Below are 23,006 nucleotides of genomic sequence, written 5' to 3' on the forward strand. Positions count from 1 at the left end.
TGGGAATGCTGAGATTTGACGGCTTACACCTGGAGTAGAAACGTGTCGGAAGAGTTACAAAATAGAGCGTAGTTTGAGGGGGGAAAATAATTGTGCTTATTACTAGTTAAAATTATCCTTCATAATTACTTTATTCGCTGCTTTCCCGTTAGTTGTAGATTTCATGACGGCGACTATCTTCTACAAGCCTAATAGACACAGACATGTATGCGCTTAATAAACATTTATTTTATGCCTGACTGGGGATAAGTAATATTTATAAGATTAAGAAGTAGTGGTAGCCCGGCCGGCGTGGCTCAGTGGTTGAGCATCAGCCTATGAACCAGGAGATCACGGTTCGATTCGGGTCAGGGCACATGCCCGGGTTGTGGGCTTGATCCCCAGTAAGGGGCGTGCCGGAGACAGCAAATCAATGATTTTTTCTTATCATTGATGTTCCTATCTTTCCCTCTCCCTTCCTCTCTGAAAAAAAAAAAAAGTACATATATATATATATTAAAAAGAAGCAATGGTATAATTTCAGTATCTGAGTACCACCCCCAACCCCCCAAAGTATTGCATTCGTAATAATTCCACCGGGAAAAGATGGATTATTTCCTATTGCAAAACTTTACTTAATTTAAGGAATTATATATACAATTTAGGAATCTTTCCAAGTTTTATTCTGACCAAATATCCAAGTTTTTTTTTTAACAACTTTATAAAGTTATTCAGGAAAAATAAGGATGGCTGGTGTTAGTCTCTACCAAAACAATATACGTGGCAGGGTGTGTTGGGAGGGGGATTGGTGTTTGAGTTTTCAAGAGTAACCTATTTTTGGCAAGCATAATCATGTTTAAGATCTAGTGTACTTGACTATTTACGCCAAAATTTGTAAAAAGTTTGAATACTTTATTTTAGATTTAATATTTTTCATAGGTTCTAGTTGTGTTAGTTACTGTGCCTTTAAACATATTTCTCATTTCATCTTTATAAGGTGCTCATACTTCAGCAGTTTGGCTAGGGCATTGCAGTCCCAGCTGGGTTTATTCACACACTTGAGGGCCAGATGACCTATAGTGGGCTCAGCTGGTTGATTCTATTTCGAGTTATAGGTCTATAGGCACTCCGATGCCTCTGTACCACACATCTCTCATTCTTGTATTTTTATGGCAATGGCAGAGGTACAAGAGGTAAGCCTTGCCTGGCTGGTGTGGCTCAGTTGGTTGCATGTCGTCCCATGCACTAGGAAGTTGCTGGTTCAATTCCCAGTCAGGGCACATGCCCAGGTTGTGGGCTACACCCCCAGTAGGGGGCATGCGGGAGGCAGCTGATGGATGTTACTCTCTCTCTCCCTCTCTTATCCTCTCTCTGAAATCAATAAAAACATTTAAAAAAAAGAGGTACGCCTTGCCTGCATTACATGCCTAACATCCACAAGTCCCATGGCCAAGCCCAAAAGTCAAGGGTGGGAGAGGGGATACATTCAGCTTTCTTACTTGGAGAAACTGTAGAGTAACATGGAAAGGGGTGTGGATGAAGGGAGGACCAGAGCCAACAATCCGTCATACATGCAAAATAATCTAGTTACATTCCCCTATCTCATACCATAAATAAAGATAAACTCCAAATGTTATCAAGATCTAAGTAGAAATAAGAGTGAAGTCTTCTGTAGACTCAGATACATGTGAGAATGCTACAGGCAGATCATTTACCTAAAGAAATAGCAGTTACACACTGCAAGGGACACCAAAAAGGTCATGATGAAATAACTCAAGGAAACAAATATGCTGATAAAGCTGCAAAAGCAGCCACCACCTCTAAGGATATATTATTAGGAGCATTAATTTCATCCTTACCTACAGAATTGCCAATCCCTAAATATACCCAAAAAGAAATAGAATGGGCATCCCAACACAGGTACATCAAAGGACCAATGGGATGGTTCAAATCAGAGCGAGTCCATGTCCTCTCAGCCCTCCATGACTCTTGTCACCCAGAGAGAGAGAATATGGTCCTGATATGCAAAAAACTTTTTGCCAGTAAGGGCTTACACAAAACTATTTGACAGGTCTGCCAGGCTTGTGCATTATGTGCCCAAAATAACCCCCAATGATCTAAATCTCCCCCTATACTAGTCCAACTTATACAGAGAAGGAGCACCTATTCAGGGCAAGATTGGCAAATAGATTTTACCTAACTATCTCCATGTCAAGACTATAAATGCCTACTAATCTTCATAAATATTTTCACTGGGTGGATTGAGATCTACCCCACCAGGACTGAGAAAGCACAAGAGGTAGCAGAAATACTCTTAAAAGGAGAAAAACAATTCCTCAATTTGGACTCCCTCAATCTCTACAAAGTGATAATGAACCTGGATTTACTTTGTAGGTCACATGATTAGTTAGCAAAACCCTAGGAATAAAATAGCGTCTTCACTCTGCTTGGAGGCCACAGTCCTCCAGAAAGGTAGAAAGGGCAAATTAAACAATAAAGAAAACCCTTGGCAAACTTTGCCAAGAAACTGCCCTTAAATGTTTAGATCTACTACCTATAGCCCTCCTCCAAATTGAAACTGTCCCCACAACTCAATTACAGTTAAGCACCTTTGGATCATTACATGGACAGCCATTTCTATACTCTATCTTATAACAGATCCTGAATCCACTAAACTCCTACCATATGTCACCTCCCTAGCTAAGTTTCAACAAGCAATACAATATTTTGGATAAAGAAGAACTCAAGGGCCTAAACAGAACTCCGGGGGCTCCCCATCTTTATATCTGCCAGGATTACAGGTATACATTAAAACCTGGAAAGAAGGAACTCCAAGAACTCAATTAACACCCCTATGAATAGGGCCTTTTACTGTCCTGTTCTCCACTTCCACAGGAGTCAACACTGCTGTCATCTCTAGCTGGATATGTCACACACGAGTAAAGCCTTATTACAACTCTTCTAACCACGAGTAAAGCCTTATTGCAACTCTACTAAGCCTGAGAAATCAAGCAAGATGTGGGAATTCGAACCAATTGAAAACTTAAAGTTTCTCTTCAAGAAAAAGACAACCCCCAGATAAGTTTACTTCTCAATTTCTGTTATTATTTATAAACTTCTTAATATTCTTTTGGTTTGGCCTTCTACTCCTCTGCTGTCTTACAATTCCTCCCTCCTCCCTGTGAAAACCTTCTCAGAATTACTCTTTATTGGATCAATAATCCTTTCTAAAACTCTTCTCGGCTACTTACTTATTTATGCACTACCTGACACTCCTTTCAAGGCTTGCTTAGACCTTTTCTACAATCTTACACAATGAATAATTTCCTTCTATTCCTATTCCTGGCTTCACAAGTCCCTTTAGGACTAGGCACAATAAACACCATTCTAAAACCAGAACCACAACCATGGGACCAAAACTAACTAATTAGGATTACCAAGGCTATAGCGGCGGGGAACATCACTAATTGCTGGGTCTGTCACAAGCTCCCACAAGCTATAGGCCCCATACAATATTTAGCTAAGCCAGAGAACAAATTCGGTAATGAAACCTGGCGCTCAGAGCTAGCATATATTTCCAAACCAAGTACATATGCCACCCTTTTCACTCTGGTTAACATAACTACCTCTCCATCTATCTGCCTATATACTGCAACATCTAAACATAAGCCTGCTCGTCTGGGAAAAGAGTTTCCTGTCTGCAACAAAACTAAGACTGCTCTTTGCAAACTTAGAGCCTTGTATTATTCCACGTTGTGGCCAGCGAATATTTCCTCATGTAGCACCATTGTTCCTATGGTTTTAACCAGCACCTCCAACACAATCTGTGCTCCTGAGGGAATGGTTTACATATGCGCATATTCCATGAATGGGACGGCAGGCATTGGTTCAGTACACACCACCCCTACAGGATACATGGCCACTTCATGCCTAAATCCCTATCTCATTTATGGAATGTGCACCTTAGGATATTTAACTCCTAGCCTGGCCATCTACAACGAAACATCAACACCTTCCCAGCATAAGAGAGGACTCGTAGACAACAACCCCTTAACTTGGAAAAGAAAGTCCTTTACTTCCCTTGTCCCATGGGCAGGATACATGGAACATGAATTCATCCTTCCTAATCTCACAGCTGAATTAGAAAAGCTCTCAAGTGAAACAGGGGGAGCCCTCCATGAACTACAACAGTCCCTCAACACATTAACCAATATAGGCTTAGACAATTGTATTGCACTGGACTATCTTTTAGCCGCAGAAGGAGGGGTCTGCGCTATTCGAAATACTACATGTTGCACCTACATCAATAATTCCACTAAAGTAGAAACAAGAATACGTCAGATTCTAAACCAAGCAATCTGGTTAAAGAACCTAAGAGAATCCTAACTTTTGCCAGGTCTGGCAACCTCACTTGCTTAAAATTGGAAAAATTGGTTATGGTCTCTCCTTGGACCCCTTATAACCCCTCTCCTTATCATACTAGGGATACTACTATTTGGTCCCTGTTCATTTAACCTACTTGTAAAATTTGTCTCTTCCAGATTACAGCAATTCCACCTCAGATAATGGTTCATCAGGGTTTTCAAACCTTCCCAAACACCCCTGCAGAAATTAGCTCAACATCCTGATAAAGCTGGCCAACGAATCCAAGAACCTTACTCTATGCCCTGACAGATAGCAAGAGAATGAGACCCAATCCCAGCTTCGCCCATTTGTCAGCAGGAAGTAGCCAGATGATTGTCTACATCCATAATCCCCCCAACAAATTGGGTGTCAAACTCTTGAGCGGAGAATATTAGAGTAGGCAGTTAGATAGATAAGAGCAGGGCAGATGCAGGACAAACTGATCAAAGACCATGCTTAAGTAAATGGGGAAGGAGGGATGGAAAGCTAAAAACAGCCATCAAATTTAGACCAAAACAGGAAGGAGGGCACCAAGAGGGCAAATCTTGCAAAAACACCTGCGAACAAACAAATTCCAGCCCCTCAACTAAGGGATGAATGGTACAATAAGATTAAGACAGAAAAAGGGAGGGGCAAGAATACGATAAAAAGCCTGGAACTAGGCCCATTCAGGGCACTGGAACCTAGCTGGAGTTGCCCATCCAAGAGTCCCTCAGATGTACTTTTACTTTGAATAAAACATTGCGTTTTCTATCTCGTGTTGAATTCTTTCCTCTGAGAGGCAAGTGCCTGATCTCCAGTGCTGCTGACAAGACTAAGTCCTGCTTAGTGGGAAGTGTTCCATGAAAAAGACTTGAGATTTCATGGAGCTCAAATCTTCCAAAGGAAGGAACTGAACTCCCTACCATCTTTCAGGGCTGAGGAGACAGATCTGCCAGGCTCTCAATTAAAACCTCAGGAGAAGAATGTGGAATAACAGACTCTAAACCAGCCTTGGGCAAACTACGGCCCGCGGGCCGGATCCGGCTGTTCTATCCGGTTCTCTTGCTCTCCCCTCTGCTCCTTTACTTTGAATTTATATTAGTTCACACAAACACTCCATCCATGCTTTTGTTCCGGCCCTCCGGTCCAGTTTAAGAACCCATTTTGGCCCTCGAGTCAAAAAGTTTGCCCACCCCTGCAAACAGAGGTGGCCCAAGCCTTATTTAAAATGCAACCCAACCCCAACCCAGCTCAATCTCTAATTGAATTGGGGTAATCAGTCTCCATATGCCTAACAAAAGAGTGAAAGATACTATCTAGAACACATAATATATAGCATATAATAGTAGTAGTAGTAGATATGTAAAGAGGCAGGAAAGAGTGACATGATCAGAAGCAAAAACGAATAATAGGAACACATTCATGGGTGATCAAACCATTGGAGATGGGAGGCAAGGACTATAAAATAATGAGTTAAAGGAAAGGAAAATGGGTGAAATGATGGGAGTTTGAACAGAAAATTTCAATCTTTAAAAAAAAAAAAAATGCATTCTACCCCGGCCGTTGAGCATCAACCCTTGAATCAGGTCACGGTTCCATTCCTTTTCGTTCCTGGTTCGGGGATGGAGGCTGCAAGAGGCAGCCAATGGATGATTATTGATGTTTCTCTCCCTCTCCCTCTCTGAACTCAATAAAAACATTTTTTAAATGTACATTCTAAACTAAAAGTGTTGACATTAATAATCCATGGAATAGGTTTATTAAGAGATTTGACATAGCACAGAGTAGGGTCAGTGAACTCAAAGACTGGTCAACGGAAAAACAGAACAGAACAGCAAAAGATAATTTGGGATACCCATTCAAAATTCTTATAGACATTAAAAGGCTAATAAGGGAATACTATAAATACACACCTTTTCCTGCTTCCTCTGGTCACAAATACCAATTTTGTTAATTTTAGTCCTTTATACCACCACTGCAATGCAGTTCATAGCCGGGACCAGCCTCCAGATGAAAGGCCAAGGGAAAAGAGAGATAAATGTTACCATAGGAGGCCCATTTCCTGGTTCGTCTGGAATCATTTTTTCTGGTTTTTCTCTTGGTGTTACAGATGATTAGCCTTTGGGCAGGACTAAGAGAAAACAGGAAAAAAAAATGGAGACTGTCACACTATGACTGCTGGGGCTCCCTTTCCTGGTTCTCTGGCCAGTAAGGACTGTCTGTTGGGAATATTTACTGTCCATGCCAGTTGCATAGTGTGACATACGCTGCCTCGGGTCAAATTCAAGAGGTAGAGGAAAGGGAAATCAAGAAACTCGTTATTCATTCTTCAATTTCTGATTTCCCTCTTCAGCCTGCCTGCTATGGCTTAATTTTCAAGAGTGTTCTGAGAGTTGCGTTTTGCATTTTGTCTAATGTGTTGTATTTTGTAATTGTGATAGAAATAGGCTGTTGTCAGCTTATTGCATCTTGGCCAGTACCAGAAGTTCATGTCTTCCTTTCAATTTTTGTATTTACTAGAGGCCCAGTGCACAGATTTGTGCACTAGTGGGGTCCTTCAGCCTGGCCTGTGCCCTCTCACAATCCAGGACCCCTCAGGGGATGTAATAGTGCGCAAAGCAGCAGGCAGCTGGGGAGGAGCCCGAGCCCAAGCCAGGCGTCACACCCATTCATTCCTGCCCTACTGTGCCTGCTGCCACCACCACTCGGTAGCCGCTGCTTGGTAGCGCTGCAGGAGAGACTCGCATGCAGCAGCAGCTGTGCTTGCCAGCTGTGAGCCCTGTGTCTTCAGTCAGCTGAGCGGCATTCCTGCTGTGGGAGCACACTGACCACCAGGGGGCAGCTCCTGCATTGAGCATCTGCTCCCTGGTGGTCAGTGCGCATCATAGCGAACAGTCTTCCGTGGTTCGGTCAATTTGCATAGTACCCTTTTATTATATAGGATACGCAGGTTCCTTTAATGTACAGTACCTTATCGGATAATACTAATAGGACTTACCCTTTTTTATTTTAATTATTTGTTTGTATGTCAGCCAGAATCTCCACTAGACTGAGCTCTGCTGGGGCAGAGACCATGTCTTATTCATCTTTGTATATTCACAATGCCTGGCACATTGATGATGTTCAGTAAATTGCTGATAAATGATAAAACAGGCCACACAAAGGCTTCACAGATAATCTAAAAGGAAGCTGGAGTTCTAAAACCAAAAGCAAATGGGAGTCTGCTTGTAGATATACTGTAGCGGCAAATACTAGGTTTGCTAATGCAACTAATTCCAAGCATTATTCTAAACTGTAAGAAGTCAGTCTTCTTTGCTGTAGTTAACACATTTCAGAAAAACAGAACATTTCAGAAACACAGGACGTATTACAGAAAAAGGGCCAAAGGTAGGAAGGAATTCCAGGATTTGACCAGTGACTGTTCCAGATTTTCTGTGGAAAACTCAGTTTTTAATAGTCACATAATTGCCTTTATGTCTGTCAGACTACTATATGTTCTCATTTTAAGTTTGGAAAGATGATGTAAATGTATCTGGTCTTTAAGCGTTTTGAACTTGTGTCTGTCAGCAAGATGTATTTCAGCTGACATCCCTAACAATGTATTTTAAGAAGTGGATGCGCTGAAACCGGTTTGGCTCAGTGGATAGAGCGTCAGCCTGCGGACTGAAGGGTCCCGGGTTCGATTCCGGTTAAGGGCATGTATCTTGGTTGCGGGCACATCCCCAGTAGGAGGTGTGCAGGAGGCAGCTGATCGATGTTTCTCTCTCATCGATGTTTCTAGCTCTCTATCACTCTCCCTTACTCTCTGTAAAAAATCAATAAAATATATTAAAAAAAAAGAAATGGATGCAAAAATAAGAAATTAAAATGGATGAAATAAAATATGTGGACAGACCTAATATTCCTGTACCCCTTGGAATGGCCTGTGTCCTTGCTGTGGTTCATGCACTTCTCTTTGGAGAAAACTGATGGAAGGGTAAAGGCTGTATTCGCACTCTAGTCAGGGGAGAGGCCCTGGACTTTTTCAGAGAACCTCTCCCCGCTCACCCGCAATGTGAAATCAGATGGGAAGCAAGCAGCCTTAGAGTGGGACCCGAGCTAATTCACTGTAGAAGTATTTTAGCAGAGCAGAACTTCTCAGCTTGGGTCCTTAAAGCAACTTCTAGAGATCTCAGGTGTGAACGCAACAGGCAAGCCTACAGGAAAACAGTTCACTTTCCCCCAGGGGCTGTGATCCTTAGTAACTCAGCCCATCTCCTGGCTTCCTGTTTGCAACAGGTTCTTAGCCCACTCTGCACTAGTTCTACCTTCACTTTTCTTCCTCACTGAATGCAGCACCCTCTGCCTGTTAATACTCTTTTTTCAGGGCCAAATCCTCTTAACCCTTTACCTACACTTCTTTGATTTTTCTCATCACTGCATCACGGTGGGCACTTGAAAAGTAAGCTGGTCACTTCTTTAATAATATGCCTCATAGGAATTCACTAGTATTTAAGACAAAGAAATTGGTATAGCATAATTCAATCTTAACTTAATACATAGATATTCTACTACATTTCATAGAAAATCATCATACAGTATATTGTCATTAACATTTTCCCATCCTCCCCAAAGCAAATAGGATATCCTCACCCAACATTATCATAAATGGAGGTCATTGAACATACAATGGATAACTCCTTAGGAAAAAAATGGTATTATATCTAGGATGTCAATATATCACAAAAGAATCCTAACAAGTCAAAAGAACAATATGGAAATATTCAATAATATAAAAATAACTGAGTATTAAATTAATTACTAAATCACCATAATTCTTTAGTATAAACTTAAACATATTTTAAGAAAATATGTGAGAAATTATGTACAAAAGACCATACTTCAAAAAAAGGAGATTCATGATACTATGTCCTTCACTTTATTTATTTTTAAAATACGTTTTTATTTATTTTTAGAGAGAGGAAGGGAGCAGAAGAGATAGAAACATCAAGCCCTAGCCGGTTTGGCTCAGTGGATAGAGCATCGGCCTGCGGACCAAAGAGACCCAGGTTCAGTTCTGGTCAAGGGCATGTATTTGGATTGCAGGCTTCTCCCTGGCCCAAGCCCTGGTCAGGGCACGTGCAGGAGGTGGGGAGAGGGGACAATCAATGTGTTTCTCTCTGTCTTTCCCTCTTCCACTCTCTCTAAAAATCAATGGAAAGAGAGAAACTAAGATGGCAGCATAGGTAACCACCTAAACTGCTGCCTCACACAACAATATCAAAACTACAACTAAGAGACAAAATGGACACCATCCAGAACCACAGGAAAGCTGGCTGAGTGGAAATTCTACAACTAGAAGAAAAGAGGAAAGCACATTGAGACTCAGAGGAGCTGCAAAAGGCTGAGGTACGGAGACATGCGTGCACGTGCGCGCATAAGGAGAGGACGGGCGGCTGAGTGCGCAGCTGGCTTTCTAAAGTGGGAGGGAGACGGAAGCTCCGGACTGTGCTGAACTCCAGTTCCGGGCTAGTTTCTGGGAACCCCGACTCATTCGGGGAGAAACTGGACTGTCTGGCATTGGGCGAAACTTGAGGGCGGCTTTCTCTCAGAGGTGCTTGCAGCAATTACTGAGGGACACTGAGACCCAGGGGCCTCATAAGGCAGGGCTGACAGGAAGCCAAGGCTGTATGCTCTGCCCTGAGACTCCGCCCCATCCAAGCTGAGCACAGAGGCTTTTGCAAGTCTTCTCCCATAAGGGTGTCTCCAGCACAGAAGTTCTCCCAGCATAGACACAGCTGATCCTCACAGCCAATTTGCCTGGAGGACAATTCCTCACAGTGATACCAACAACAATCAAGACTTAAGTACAACAAGGCTGTGCACACAGTCCACAAAGGGGTGCACCAAAAGTGTCCACCTCAGGTAACTGAGGTAGGCTGAGCCACTGTGCTCTAGAGGACACCTACCACACAAAGCTACTCTACCAACTCAAGGAAGCAGCAAAAATGTGGAGACAAAGAAACAGATCAAAATGAAAGAAATGGAGGAAAGCAAATGACTGGATATAGAGTTCAAAACCACGGTTATAAGGTTTTTCAAGAATTTCCTAGAAAAGGCCGATAAATTTAGCGAGACCCTCGAGGATATGAAAAAGGACCAACTAGAAATTAAACATACACTGACTGAAATAAAAAATATTATACAGAGACCTAATAGCAGACTAGAGGACCCCAAGAATCAAGTCAAAGATTTGAAATACAAAGAAGCAAAAAACACTCAACCGGAAAAGCAAAAAGAAAAAAGAATCCAAAAATTTGAAGATAGTATAAGGAGCCTCTGGGACAACCTCAAGCGTACCAACATCAGAATTATGGGGGATGCCAGAAGAAGAGAGAGAGCAAGATACTGAAAACTTATTTGAAGAAATAATGACCGAAAACTTCCCCCACCTGGTGAAAGAAATAGACTTAAAAGTCCAGGAAGCGCACAGAACCCCAAACAAGAGGAATCCCAAGAGGACCACACCAAGACACATCCTAATTAAAATGCCAAGAGCAAAAGCAAAGAGAGAATATTAAAAGCAGCAAGAGAAAAACAGTTAATTACCTACAAGGGAGCACCCATACGATTGTCAGCTGTTTCTCAGCAGAAACTATGCAGGCCAGACGGGAGTGGCAAGAAATATTCAAGTGATGAATAGCAAGAACCTACAACCAAGATTACTCCTTCCAGCAAAGCTATCATTCAGAATTGAAGGTCAGATAAAGAGCTTCACAGATAAGAAAAAGCTAAAGGAGTTCATCACCGCCAAACCAGTATTATATGAAATGCTGAAAGGTATTGTTTAAGAAGAGGAAGAAGAAGAAAAAGGTAAAGATAAAAATTATGAACAACAAGTACATGTCTATCAACAAGTGAATCTAAAAATCAAGTGAATAAAAAATCTGATGAACAGAATAAACTGGTGAATATAATAGAATCAGGGGCATAGAAAGGGAGTGGACTGACAATTCTCCGGGGGTAAAAGGGTGTGGGGAATGCGGGAAGAGACTGGACAAATATCGTACACCTCTGGATGAGGACAGTGCAGGGGAGGTAAGGGCAGAGGGTGGGGTGGGAACCGGGTGGAGGAGAGCTATGGGGGGAAAAAGAGGAACAATTGTAATAATCTGAACAATAAAGATTTATTAAATTAAAATAAATCAATGGAAAAATATTCTCAGATAAGGACTAAAAAAATAGTCATAAACATCAATGATGAGAGCAAATCATGGATCAGCTGCCTCCTGCACGCCCCCTACTGGAGATATATATAATTGATTTCAGAGAGGAAGTGAGAGGGAGAGATAGAAACATCAATGATGAGAATCATTGATTGGCTGCCTCCGGCATGACCCCAATTGGAGATGGAGCCCACAACCTGGGCATATTCCCTATTGGGGAATTGAACTGTGACCTCCTGGTTCATATGTCAATGCTCAACCACTGAGCCTCGCCAGCCGGGCTGAATTTATAGTTTTGAGAAGAATTGATACTTTTTTGAGATTGCATCTTCCTAGTTATAACTATTTTTTGGAACTTCTTTAAGTTTTCAACATTTTTACAATTTTATGCATAAAAGTTATAAATGATTTTGTTAAATAAAAATATTGCTATGCACTTTTGATAACACTGTAATTGATATCTTTTTCACATTTACATTTTTGTTTCTTGTTAGTTATATACTAGTAGAAATACAACCCTTTGTATAATGATTTTATATTTAGAAACCTTTTTGAACTCAGTCTAATAATTTCATATAAATATTTCTCTCTTCTCCGTGTCCAGCATGGCTAGAGAGTGGTCTGGTTCCTGAGTAGGGGTGACGGGGGGTTGAGAAAATGAAAGAGACAGACACAAATACAGTAGGGAAAGCTGGGACTGGGTGTGACCACTGTCCTCTGATGGAGAGACAGGGACCCAGAGCCAACACAGCACATTTATTTTATACAGCAAAAACCAGGAAGTTTTACTAAAGCCCAAGACAAAGGAGATTATGTGCATTCCGGTGGCTTCTTTGTAATTGTCACTTCTGGGTGGGCCCAGATAATTGTGTTTGTTCCTGGTGCTTGGCTAGATTTAGATAATGAAACCCACCCCCTGGCACCTAAGCTGAAGGTCAGGCTGACAACACACCTGCCTCTGGCATGGTGTGTTTCCAGGACGTGGCTCTGCCAATGCCACTGGATTCAGCTGACAATAATTAAAGAAATGCTCATGTGCCTTCCCAGGCGCTCTCAACAATTTCACTATAGATTGTCTTTTGTTTTCTAAGAGGTCAATCATGTTTTCTGCTAAAAAGCTTTTTTTTCTACCTTTTCATTAATTATACCTATTCTTTCTTTCCTGTCCTTTTTCCTGGTTGAAACACCAGTGGTTAATGTATGAGAATCTGATTGTGTTCACAGTGGCCTCCTTGCTGTTTCTTGAACATACTGAGTGCTCTTCTGCCTCTGGGGCTTTGTATCTGCCAGGAAATATGTTTTCCCAAATAACTTCATGGTTCACTCTCTCATTTCTTTCAATCAAGTCTTTGCTCAAATGTCTCTTTATCAGAGGCTTTCCATGATCTCCCTATATAAAATGTTAATACAGAGTTGGATTCCATTTTTGATGTTTGACTGCTGACAGCTATTAAGCTTTAGCCCTTCTGCTCCACATTTGGGCAGTTGATAAGAAAGTATGGGTACTCTTTCCTTCAACACCTGTGGGAAATTCAAACTGCATGCAGAATCATCATTCTGGCTCCTTCCCCTAACCACCATAAAACCTCCCGCTCCCAGCCAATCTCCTTCCCGTTCTCTCAAGCCATTTTTGAACTTGCTTGGGAGCTGCCCTGCTTTCCCCATAAAGCCTCATTATGCAACCAGTAAACCCTTTCATACAGTGTGTGTGTGTGTGTGTGTGTGTGTGTGTGTGTGTGTGTGTGTGTGAGAGAGAGAGAGAGAGAGAGAGAGAGAGAGAGAGAGAGAGAGAGAGAGAGAGATATTGAGATTTCATCTGAACCAAATTTTGGGTGGGAAGTTCACTCTATCTCAGTGTAGGATGGCCACAACAAAATAGCATCCACCTTTATAATGCATCCAATGCTTTATTTTTCTTCATAGCACTTAACATCATCTGACATGTTATATACTTGCTTATTATTTGTCTTGATTGAATGATAGATCCCAGCATTTAGTGAAGTATCTGGCATAATCACTCACCCACCCATTCATTCAACCAATATTTATGGAAAGCCTACTTTGTGCAGGCACTAGAGCCTTAGTACTATAATAGTGAACAAAGAAAGCCCTTGCCCTCATAGTGCTTACATTCCAGAGGGCAGGGTAGGTATTCAATACATATTTGTTGAATAAATGAATAATAATATTATTTTTTTCCTTAGGTAGAATGTTAAAAAGAAACACAATGTCATATTATGAATATAAAATTTTAATCACTCTTTAAAATACACTTTTATTGATTTCAGAGAGGAAGGGAGAGGGAGAGAGAGGCAGAAACATCAATGATGAGAGAGAATCATTGATCGGCTGCCTCCTGCACATCCCACACTGGGGATCGAGCCCACAACCCAGGCATGTGCCCTACCAGGAATCGAACTGTGACCTCCTGGTTCGTAGGTTGATGCTCAACCACTGAGCCACGCTGGTCGGGCTTTAATCATTTTTTGCTACAAACTAGTACTTATTTAAAAATAATATTTAGTAATTTATACTCAAAGGACATGTTACAACTAACATCCTGAGAAGACAATCAAAAATATTTTTTGAAGATTTACCATGTGCTTAATATTGAAGAGCTCCTAAATCTGCACGTTGTTTGCATTGGTAAGAGGTAGTTAATTTCTGGCTAATGATTACTGAAGAACACTGAGGAAAATTTCAACCATTATAATCAGTAAGAGTATAATTTTATGTATCTCGAAGGACAGTGGCCATGTTTAGCAATAGCCTCACATAAATTAAAATATATACTCTCTTCAATGTTGTATTTTGATGCTGTTTGTTTTCTCTTCTCTTTTTGCAAGTAACCAACAAGGCACAAACTGCTTCCAGTTGGCAGTCCAAACAGACGAGGAATCATGGCTAACCATCTAGTTGCTAATATTTGTGAAAGGGAAATTGCAAACTCTGAGTATGGTTGAACTTCACCAAAAGGGGTGAAGCTCCTCCTTCTGACCACCGTATTCCATGAGAAAAGTGTTTAAATTATTAAACACTCTGACTTCTAAAATGGATTTTTAAAATTCAATGCAAATATTCAATAACTTGCCCTAACCGGTTTGGCTCAGTGGATAGAGCATCGGCCTGCGGACTGAAGGGTCCCAGGTTCGATTCCGGTCAAGGGCATGTACCTTGGTTGTGGGCACATCCCCAGTAGGGGGTGTGCAGGAGGCAGCTGATCGATGTTTCTCTCTCATCGTTTCTCTCTCATCGTTGTTTCTAACTCTCTATCCCTCTCCCTTCCTCTCTGTAAAAAATCAATAAAATATATTATAAAAAAAAAAAGATTCAACAACTATCAAAATTTCCAACACTGATTTCTCTAATATCCTATTAGCAGTTTTGAGACTAAGTTGAAAATTTTAATAATTTAAACAAATGTAAGTGATTACTATTTGTAATTTACATAACTTACAAGTGTAAGTTATGTAAATATAAACAATCACATGACTCCAGGTCGTGTTTATATTTAAGGTATAAATATGACTGATTTTTAGAAAAAAAGAATGAAGAACATCTCCATTATGTATCTTTGTTCCCAATAAACTTTTTCAGATAGACCTATGAAACACCACAGCATAATGTCAACATACCTTTCATTTCAAAGGCCAAAAATATAGAGTTTAAGTAGTGAGATAATTTCTACTGGATTTTATATTTGCACCAATTCCTGAGTTAATCAATTAATTAACTTAGTTAATCATTTCTTTTTCTACATGAGTAGCAGTTGACTTAATCCCGCCCAAATGAGTGAGTCTCTTTTGGTTGATCAATGCGATAGAGAAACTCTGCAGGTAAGAAGTAGCCAAGATATTCCACTATATCTGGGGTAGTGTCATAATGGTAGTGTCCACCTTCTCCATGATGACTAAAACAGTGAGTGTGCTCCAATCGCAAATCAAACCCCTAGAAAAATAGACAAACTATCTGTTAATATTCAAATTATTTTGAACAGAATTTACTTAAGGGGGAGGGAGACCTTTTAAATTTATATTATGGTAGTTTTTATTTTATTGCTTAAGTAGGTAATACATTCATATGATTCAAAAGGATATATTCAGTAAAATACATCTTTCCATTTCTTGCCCTCACCACTCACTTCCTTTCTTTGCAGGCAATTAATGTAAGCAGTTTCTTCCATATCCTTCTAGAAAGATTTATTTTTTTTCACTCAAATAGTAGTACTCTGTACATATTGTGCTGCATATTGTTTTTCTTCATTTAACAATATAGCTTGAGATCTTTGTATATCAGATCATAAAAGAGTTTCCTTGTATTCTATTGTATATACATGCCACTTTCCAACTGATGTTTAGATTATTTCCAGTTATTCTATTCTTATAGCAATTCAGTCATGAATAACCTTGTAACTAATAATTTTACATGCTTATGCAAATATTTAAGGATAAATTCCTAGGCATGTAATCATTGGACCAGAAGATATCACTAGCCAGTATTTTGGTAGATATTTACTTTGAATTGATCTATATTATAATATTTTCCCTAGTGCATAGTATTAGAATATAATGAATAGTATAATGAACAGCAAATACAATGAGTCATGTTGTAATTCTACTATTTAATAATATGACTTCGGGTATTATTTAAAATGCATGTGCTTTCATTTTCTCAAAGGTAAAATCTGCTCTGCCTAACTCAAGATTGTTAGCCACCTGCTTCCTTATCTTTCAAGATAATTCTAGAGACTATCCTAGTTCTTAAATAACAACACAAAAAATGCCAAATTAAAAATAAAAACATCCTAAAACTTGAGCATTATCATTGTGGTATACTACAATATAAAAGACAAACACAGACTTACTGGGTCTTTGGAGACAAAAACTGGTAGACAAATCAAAGGAGCCTTCATCTCATAAAAATGCAACCAGTTATTCACGTCTTCATCAGAGTTCAATGGGCAGGGAGAAAATTCTCTAGGCTACAATAAAAGATCATTAAACAGGTAAACATACTGAATATTTTTGAGAATTAAAATTTTATATTAAGTTAAAAACTTTAAGAGCTCTTATATATTGTGTTGACTATTTTTGGCATCTAAAGTTATACACATTAGTTTTTAAAAGAATCACCAATCAGTGTGTATACACTAAAATGTATGAATGAATAAATGAAGGAATAAGTCTATTAATGTATTTTTACTTTTTGTAGCTTCAGTTTTCCTGTGAGTATATCCTCATCCTAATCTTATGTATTATCCTATAGTACACAATATTTTTTATTAATTATATTTACCATTATGTATATTAGTTTCTAGAACTTGTTCATCTTTTTTTAAATTGGTTTTTAGAGAGAGAGGGAGAGGGAAAGAGAGAGAAACATTGATTGGCTGTATCCCACACACTACCAGAACGGGAATCGAACTGGTGACCTCTTGGTATATGACCAGATGCTCAATCAATTGAGGTTCACTGGCTGGGTGAACTCGTTCATCTTATAACTGAAGTTTCTTCCCTTTGACCAACATCTCTCCATTTTCCCCGCCATCACTCCCAAACCTCTGACAATCATCATATAGATTCTACATATAGGTGATATCATGCAATATTTATCTTTCTCTGTCTGGCTTATTTCACTTAGTATAATGTCCTGTAAATTCATCCATATTATCATAAATGGCAGGATTTCCTTCTTTTTTAAGTCACATATACATATATATATATGTTGTTTTCATAACTTGGCTACTGTGAATAATACTGCAGTGAACACAGGAGTGTATATATCCCTTCAAGATACTGATTTCATTTCCTTTGAATATATCCTATATATAAAAACCCTGGGTCCATCACAACCAGAGGCTTGACCAACCAGAAGTCAGTCCTGCAGTTGGTGCTGGGTTGCCGTGGTGACCCAGCACTGACTGCTACGGCAGCAGGCGCGGTGACCCAGCACTGACTGCACTGACTGCTGAGGGGACTGCGAATCAGGCCTGGAGAGAGGCCTGAAGAGAGAAGCAGGGTCTGATCCGTAGCCTCTGTGGCAGCTGTTGATCAGCACTTGCCTCTCTCTCTCCAGGCCTGGCCAGCAGCCGCGCCTCCATTTCTCTCCAGGCCTCCACTGGGGCTGCTGATCAGCCCCGCCTTTCTGATCAGGCCCCGATGATAGGCCCAGAGCTGGCATAGAAACCGACCAATGAGAACTAAATTTGGGTGAAGTGTGAGGAGCCAATGGCTGCCTAGGAGGCGAAGCTTTTGATGCTGACTGGCATAGAAACTGACAAATCAGATCCAAATCTGGGTCAACTGTGAGGAGCCAATGGCTGCCTAGGAGGCAGAGCTTTTGATGCTGACTGGCATAGAAACCGACCAATCAGAACCAAATCCTGGTGAACTGTGAGGAGCCAATGGCTGCTTACGAGGCAGAGCTTTTGATGCTGACTGGCATAGAAACTGACCAATCAGAACCAAATCTGGATGAACTGTGAGGAGCCAATGGCTGCCTAGGAGGTGGAGCTTTTGATGCTGACTGGCATAGAAACTGACAATCAGAACCAAATTGGCCAGCACAGGAGGGCAGTTGGGGATGAAATCAGGCCTGCAGGGGAGGGCAGTTGGGGGCAAGATCAGGCCAACAGGGGAGCAGTTAGGTGTTAATCAGGCTAGCAAGGGAGTGGTTAGGGGGTGATCAGGCTGGCAGGCAGAAGCAGTTAGGGGCAATCAGGCGGGCAGGCAGGCAAGTGGTTAGGAGCCAGCAGTCAGGGATTTTGTGGGCAGAGCCAGCTGGCCAACTGCCCAAAGGGATTGGGCCTAACCTGGCAGTCAGACATCCCCCGAGGGGTCCCAGATTGGAGAGGCTGGGCTGAGGGACAACCCCCCCCACAGTGCACAAATTTTGTGCACCAGGCCTCTAGTGTGTGTGTGTGTGTGTGTGTGTGTGTGTGTATTTTTTTTTTTCAGAGAGAAAGGGGAAGGGATAGAGAGTTAGAAACATTGATGAGAGAGAAACATCGATCAGCTGCCTCCTGCATACCCCCTACTGGGGATGTGCCTGCAACCAAGGTACATGCCCTTGACCGGAATCAAACCTTGGACCCCTCAGTCTGAAGGCCGATGCTCTATCCACTGAGCCAAACCGGCCAGAGCTAGTATATATATATTTTGGTACAACTATTTTCCATAATAGTTGTATCAATCATATAATCATTTGGTATTTACAAATAGATTTATCTATAATTCTGTTGTAAATAATTTGGAAAAGTAGTTTCACAAATGTGCTTTCTTTGCAGGGTCAGCTGGCATACCATTTAAAATTAACAGGATAAAAAACCATTAAAACAATACATTTTCTAATGGCTTTACTGATAAAATCATTCCATTGATTCATTCACCTATCAAAAATCTATATATATAAAAGCCAAGCGACCGGAACAACCAGAATAACTAGAACGACCGGTGGCTATGATGCGCACTGTGGCAGACAACTGGCCCGATCGGGGCCTGATCAGGCACCCCCAACCTCCCATGGCCCCTCCCCACAGCTGGCCCTGACCATGATTGGCCCCCCCCCACCCTGATTGGAGGTGGGGCTGGCTAACCACCCACGGCCCCTTCCCCCAACCAGCCCTGCCCCTGATAGCCCCCCCACTCTGATTGGGGGCAGAGCCAGCTGGTCAACTGCCTGCAGCCCCACCCCCTTTGGCTGGCCCTGCCCCCAATCGGCATCCCCCCACCCTGATCGGGGGTGGGACTGGCTGGTCAACCTCCTGTGTCTCCTCCCCTGCTGGCCCTGCCCTGATAGGCCCCCATTGGGGTGGGCCGGTTGGACCCCAGCTGTGCACAAATTCATGCACCGGGCCTCTAGTTATATTAAAAGTCCTGAATGCCCTGGGTCTGTCTTTAAATAGTATTCCATACTTAATGTCTTATAAACTTACTATATTTAGCCCATAGATTGTAATTTTCATGAGTTCTTTCCCCCAAACTACAACCATTTTAATAGTAAAGTATATGTATTGAGTATGGGATTCTGGCAATTAAAATAATAATCAGCTTTTCAGGCTTATACTCACATCTATCTTGATCTGAAAAACAAAGACATTGAAAAGAAAGTTCTAATGCATTAACATGACTCCAGCTAGATGTCATCGTACAATATGACTTACGGTAGTGTCATTTAAATTTTAAAGTAATACATTTTACTAAAATGTATCTAGTAAAATTATTTATTCAGGATGTCTTTAAAGGTAAAATTCTCAATGTGCATTAAAAAAATCCTTAAGATCTTAAGCACATGCACACACATACATATCCACAAATGCATGCATTCAGATCCCCACAGGCCCTTACCATAACGTGTGTCTTCACTTTTCCTTTCTGAATTACGAAAGTACCTCCCATCCCTACAGGTTTATCTCCATAATGTTTTTCAAGAGTTTGTCTCATACAAGTCACAAAATTAAGTTTTCCATTTCTTCTTTTGGCTTTCACCTCAATGACCTAGAGAGGATATAAATATGCATACCATTGTTCTAAGGTATAAAATTTTATGTAAATATCTACCAAAGTGAAACATACCATCTAATGCCATTAAGCAAATATTCACTTTTTTGCTTAGACCATCCAAATATCAATATGTATGTGTGTGTGTAATAGAACATTTACTCTAATAATAATTCTTAGTCATGCTTTTTTGGACTGAGAAAGAGTTATGGCTAAATCCTTCACTGAACTCTAGAGATTCTTATCATTACATGTCAAGGTGGTCAAGGGTTGAGAATTCCCTGGCTGAAAGAGTACTGCTTACTGTGTTATTCATAACCTCAGTTTGAAATGAGACTTTCACTCTGCCTATAGTACTTTCTGAATCTTCCATAACTGGATTACTTAATTGCAGGTGAGGGGAAAATGATTACATTTTGTCACTTCCTTTAAAATTCTGGACTTAGGTTATCTTCACTTTATTAGGCATTTTTACTTCACTACTTTATTTCTCAAAGTAGCTGAAGCAGCTATCTGTACTTATAAAATTTAAGTGTTCTTAAAGCTAAAACTGAAATTATCCTTTTGTGTTCTAACATGAAGTAAACATGAAGTGAGGCATTAATTTTCCTTACCGCTGTCTTGCTACAATTTTTTGCTATCATCATTTCTATCTAATTCAATCAATGTTTGACCAGTCAGGAATGAACAAATTGCATAGATTCTAATTATAGATAGACATTATCAGCTACATGGTTCATCTATTTAACTAACTCACTCTCCATATGGATATCCTGATACCTTATAATTCCTAAAAAAAAAAAAAAAAAAAAGAGTATTGCTTACTAAATATTCTTAACTTCAGTTTTAAATGAGAGTTTCACTCTACCTGTAGTATTCTCTGAATCTTTCATAACTGGGTTATTGAAAGAGCTGCTTTAAAAAGATATATTTATTTTTATTGATTTCAGAGAGGAAGGGAGAGGGAGAGAGAAACAGAAATATCAATGATGAAAGAGACTACTCAGTTGGCTGCTTCCTGCATGCCCCACAATGGATATTGAGCCCGCAACCTGGGCATGTGCTCTGACTGGGAATCCAACAGTGGTCTCCTGGTTCATAGGTCAACGCTCAACCACTGAGCCACAACCAACTAGACTAAAGAGCTTTGACTTAGGCACTTTGGATATTTTTTAGAAAACCATATTTGGTGGCAATAAAAATTCAAATTTTTAGCTGAGACCTTTTGAAGAATATTGTGTTTTTATGGACAAAATCACCTTTCCAGGTTGGCCCTCACTGGCAAAAAGGTTAGCCAGTAATGCACACCCATAATCATGGTATTTCTCACTGTATTTCTCTAGTAGGCACCCTCCATCTTCAGGGTTAATGCAGGCAAAGTAACTTCCATTCACAGGAGGTTTGTGTTCACTTTCTGCTTGAATAACTGGCATAAACTGAAAAGTAAATAAGGTAAAAATTAGTCAATCTTTGTATCTCTCTGCAAACAGGATTATCTTGAATAAGATGACAGAATTTTATCCTATGTTTTAAGACATTTTATTTCAATATCTAATAAGAAAACATGAAATATGAACTATTTAATTTTATTTTTTTTAAATATTTTATTGATATTTCACAGAGAGGAAAGGAGAGGGATAGAGAGCTAGAAACATCGATGAGAGAGAAACATCGATCAGCTGCCTCCTGCACAACTCCCACTGAGGATGTGCCCGCAACCAAGGTACATGCCCTTGACCGGAATCGAACCCGGGACCTTTCAGTCCGCAGGCCGACGCTCTATCCACTGAGCCAAACCGGTTTCGGCTGAACTATTTAATTTTAGATTCAAAACAAAATGTTAAAGATTTACAAATATCAAAAAGCTGAAAAAACATTTTATAATATGTTTACAGTATTTCTTATAGTGTTCCTACTACATTGTAACATTTGCTTTATTTAAAATGTCTCATTAAAATATTTTTCTTTGAACAGTAGGCAAATTATATTTATTCTGCAAAAGAACTTGATTATTGACTAAAGGTCATATCTGTAAAGGTTGTGAGAGAATGGGCACATTGAAGATGTCATTCACTCCTCTGTTTATGAGATGTGAAGAAACAGTGCTATTTTTATGTTGGAAATACATTGACATTCACAGTACTAGATATTACCTTTTGTAAATAATCATACTACTGGGGTAGGTTTCTACAGTTTGGTCGGAAAAGGGATGTTGACTAGAACATTAAATATTCCACTCATCTTCTGATCAAAAGCTGCTTTCATACCAAAAGCAAAGATTTATGGAGAAGCTGAAATCCTCTGATGTATAAGGATTACAATCTTTCACAATCTAATCCACTGCAGACCACAGTAGGACCTTGGACTTACCTAAGAATGAGTGTATACACTAAGAAAATCTGAAATTAGGGGTTAGCGCCCTATTATAGTTGCATCAGTTGGAGCATGTGCTATAATACAAAACTGTATCAAATAGCAAATCTGTAGAGAGACATGATATTAACTACTTACAATTCATCCAGAAAGTTAAGATTTCTGATAGGGAAGGAAAGGCAAAAGGCAAACCAAATGTCTAATCAATAAAATAAAAAATATATATGCTGACCTCAGAATTGAACCCAAGAGTCTGAAATGGACCTGCCCCCGCTCCAAGAATAAAAGCTCCAGGAAGGTTGATTTCTTTTGCAATCTTATTTAGATCATAAACCTATATAAGAGGAAAACAATATTATTTAAATTTTAGTTTATACAAATTCCCAGGTTTACTTTGACAACTGAGTCCATCAATAATTCCTTGCCACATTGGTAAGTGATGTTCTAATAAAAGGAATCAACCCAAATTCTATAATCTTCATGTGAGTGTGAAGGTAAAAGTACACTTACTTTTTTTTTATTTACAAGAGGCAATAAGTAAGGCACACCTCCTACTTCTGCAATT

At 40.1% G+C, this 23,006-nt stretch overlaps 2 protein-coding genes across 2 annotated transcripts in view; one reads left to right on the plus strand and one right to left on the minus strand.

The window, feature by feature from the left end:
- TAF1D (TATA-box binding protein associated factor, RNA polymerase I subunit D) overlaps nucleotides 1-23,006 on the plus strand; it is a 51,626-nt gene that overhangs the window by 618 nt on the left and 28,002 nt on the right. The window lies entirely within an intron of this gene.
- The window catches only part of LOC308234012 (ester hydrolase C11orf54 homolog), a 14,727-nt gene continuing 5,263 nt past the window's right edge, over nucleotides 13,543-23,006 (minus strand). Inside the window, exons 3-8 of the mRNA XM_080641189.1 lie at nucleotides 22,952-22,998; nucleotides 22,674-22,775; nucleotides 21,328-21,504; nucleotides 19,916-20,065; nucleotides 16,435-16,551; nucleotides 13,543-15,518 (exon numbers count right to left, since the gene is read on the minus strand). Of these exons, the coding sequence (XP_080497315.1) occupies nucleotides 15,345-15,518; nucleotides 16,435-16,551; nucleotides 19,916-20,065; nucleotides 21,328-21,504; nucleotides 22,674-22,775; nucleotides 22,952-22,998 (767 nt within the window). The 3' untranslated portion in view covers nucleotides 13,543-15,344. The remainder of the gene's footprint in view (nucleotides 15,519-16,434; nucleotides 16,552-19,915; nucleotides 20,066-21,327; nucleotides 21,505-22,673; nucleotides 22,776-22,951; nucleotides 22,999-23,006) is intronic.

This window comes from Plecotus auritus (assembly GCF_963455305.1).
Source record: "Plecotus auritus genome assembly, chromosome: 9".
In the NCBI taxonomy this organism is placed as follows: Eukaryota; Metazoa; Chordata; class Mammalia; order Chiroptera; family Vespertilionidae; genus Plecotus; species Plecotus auritus.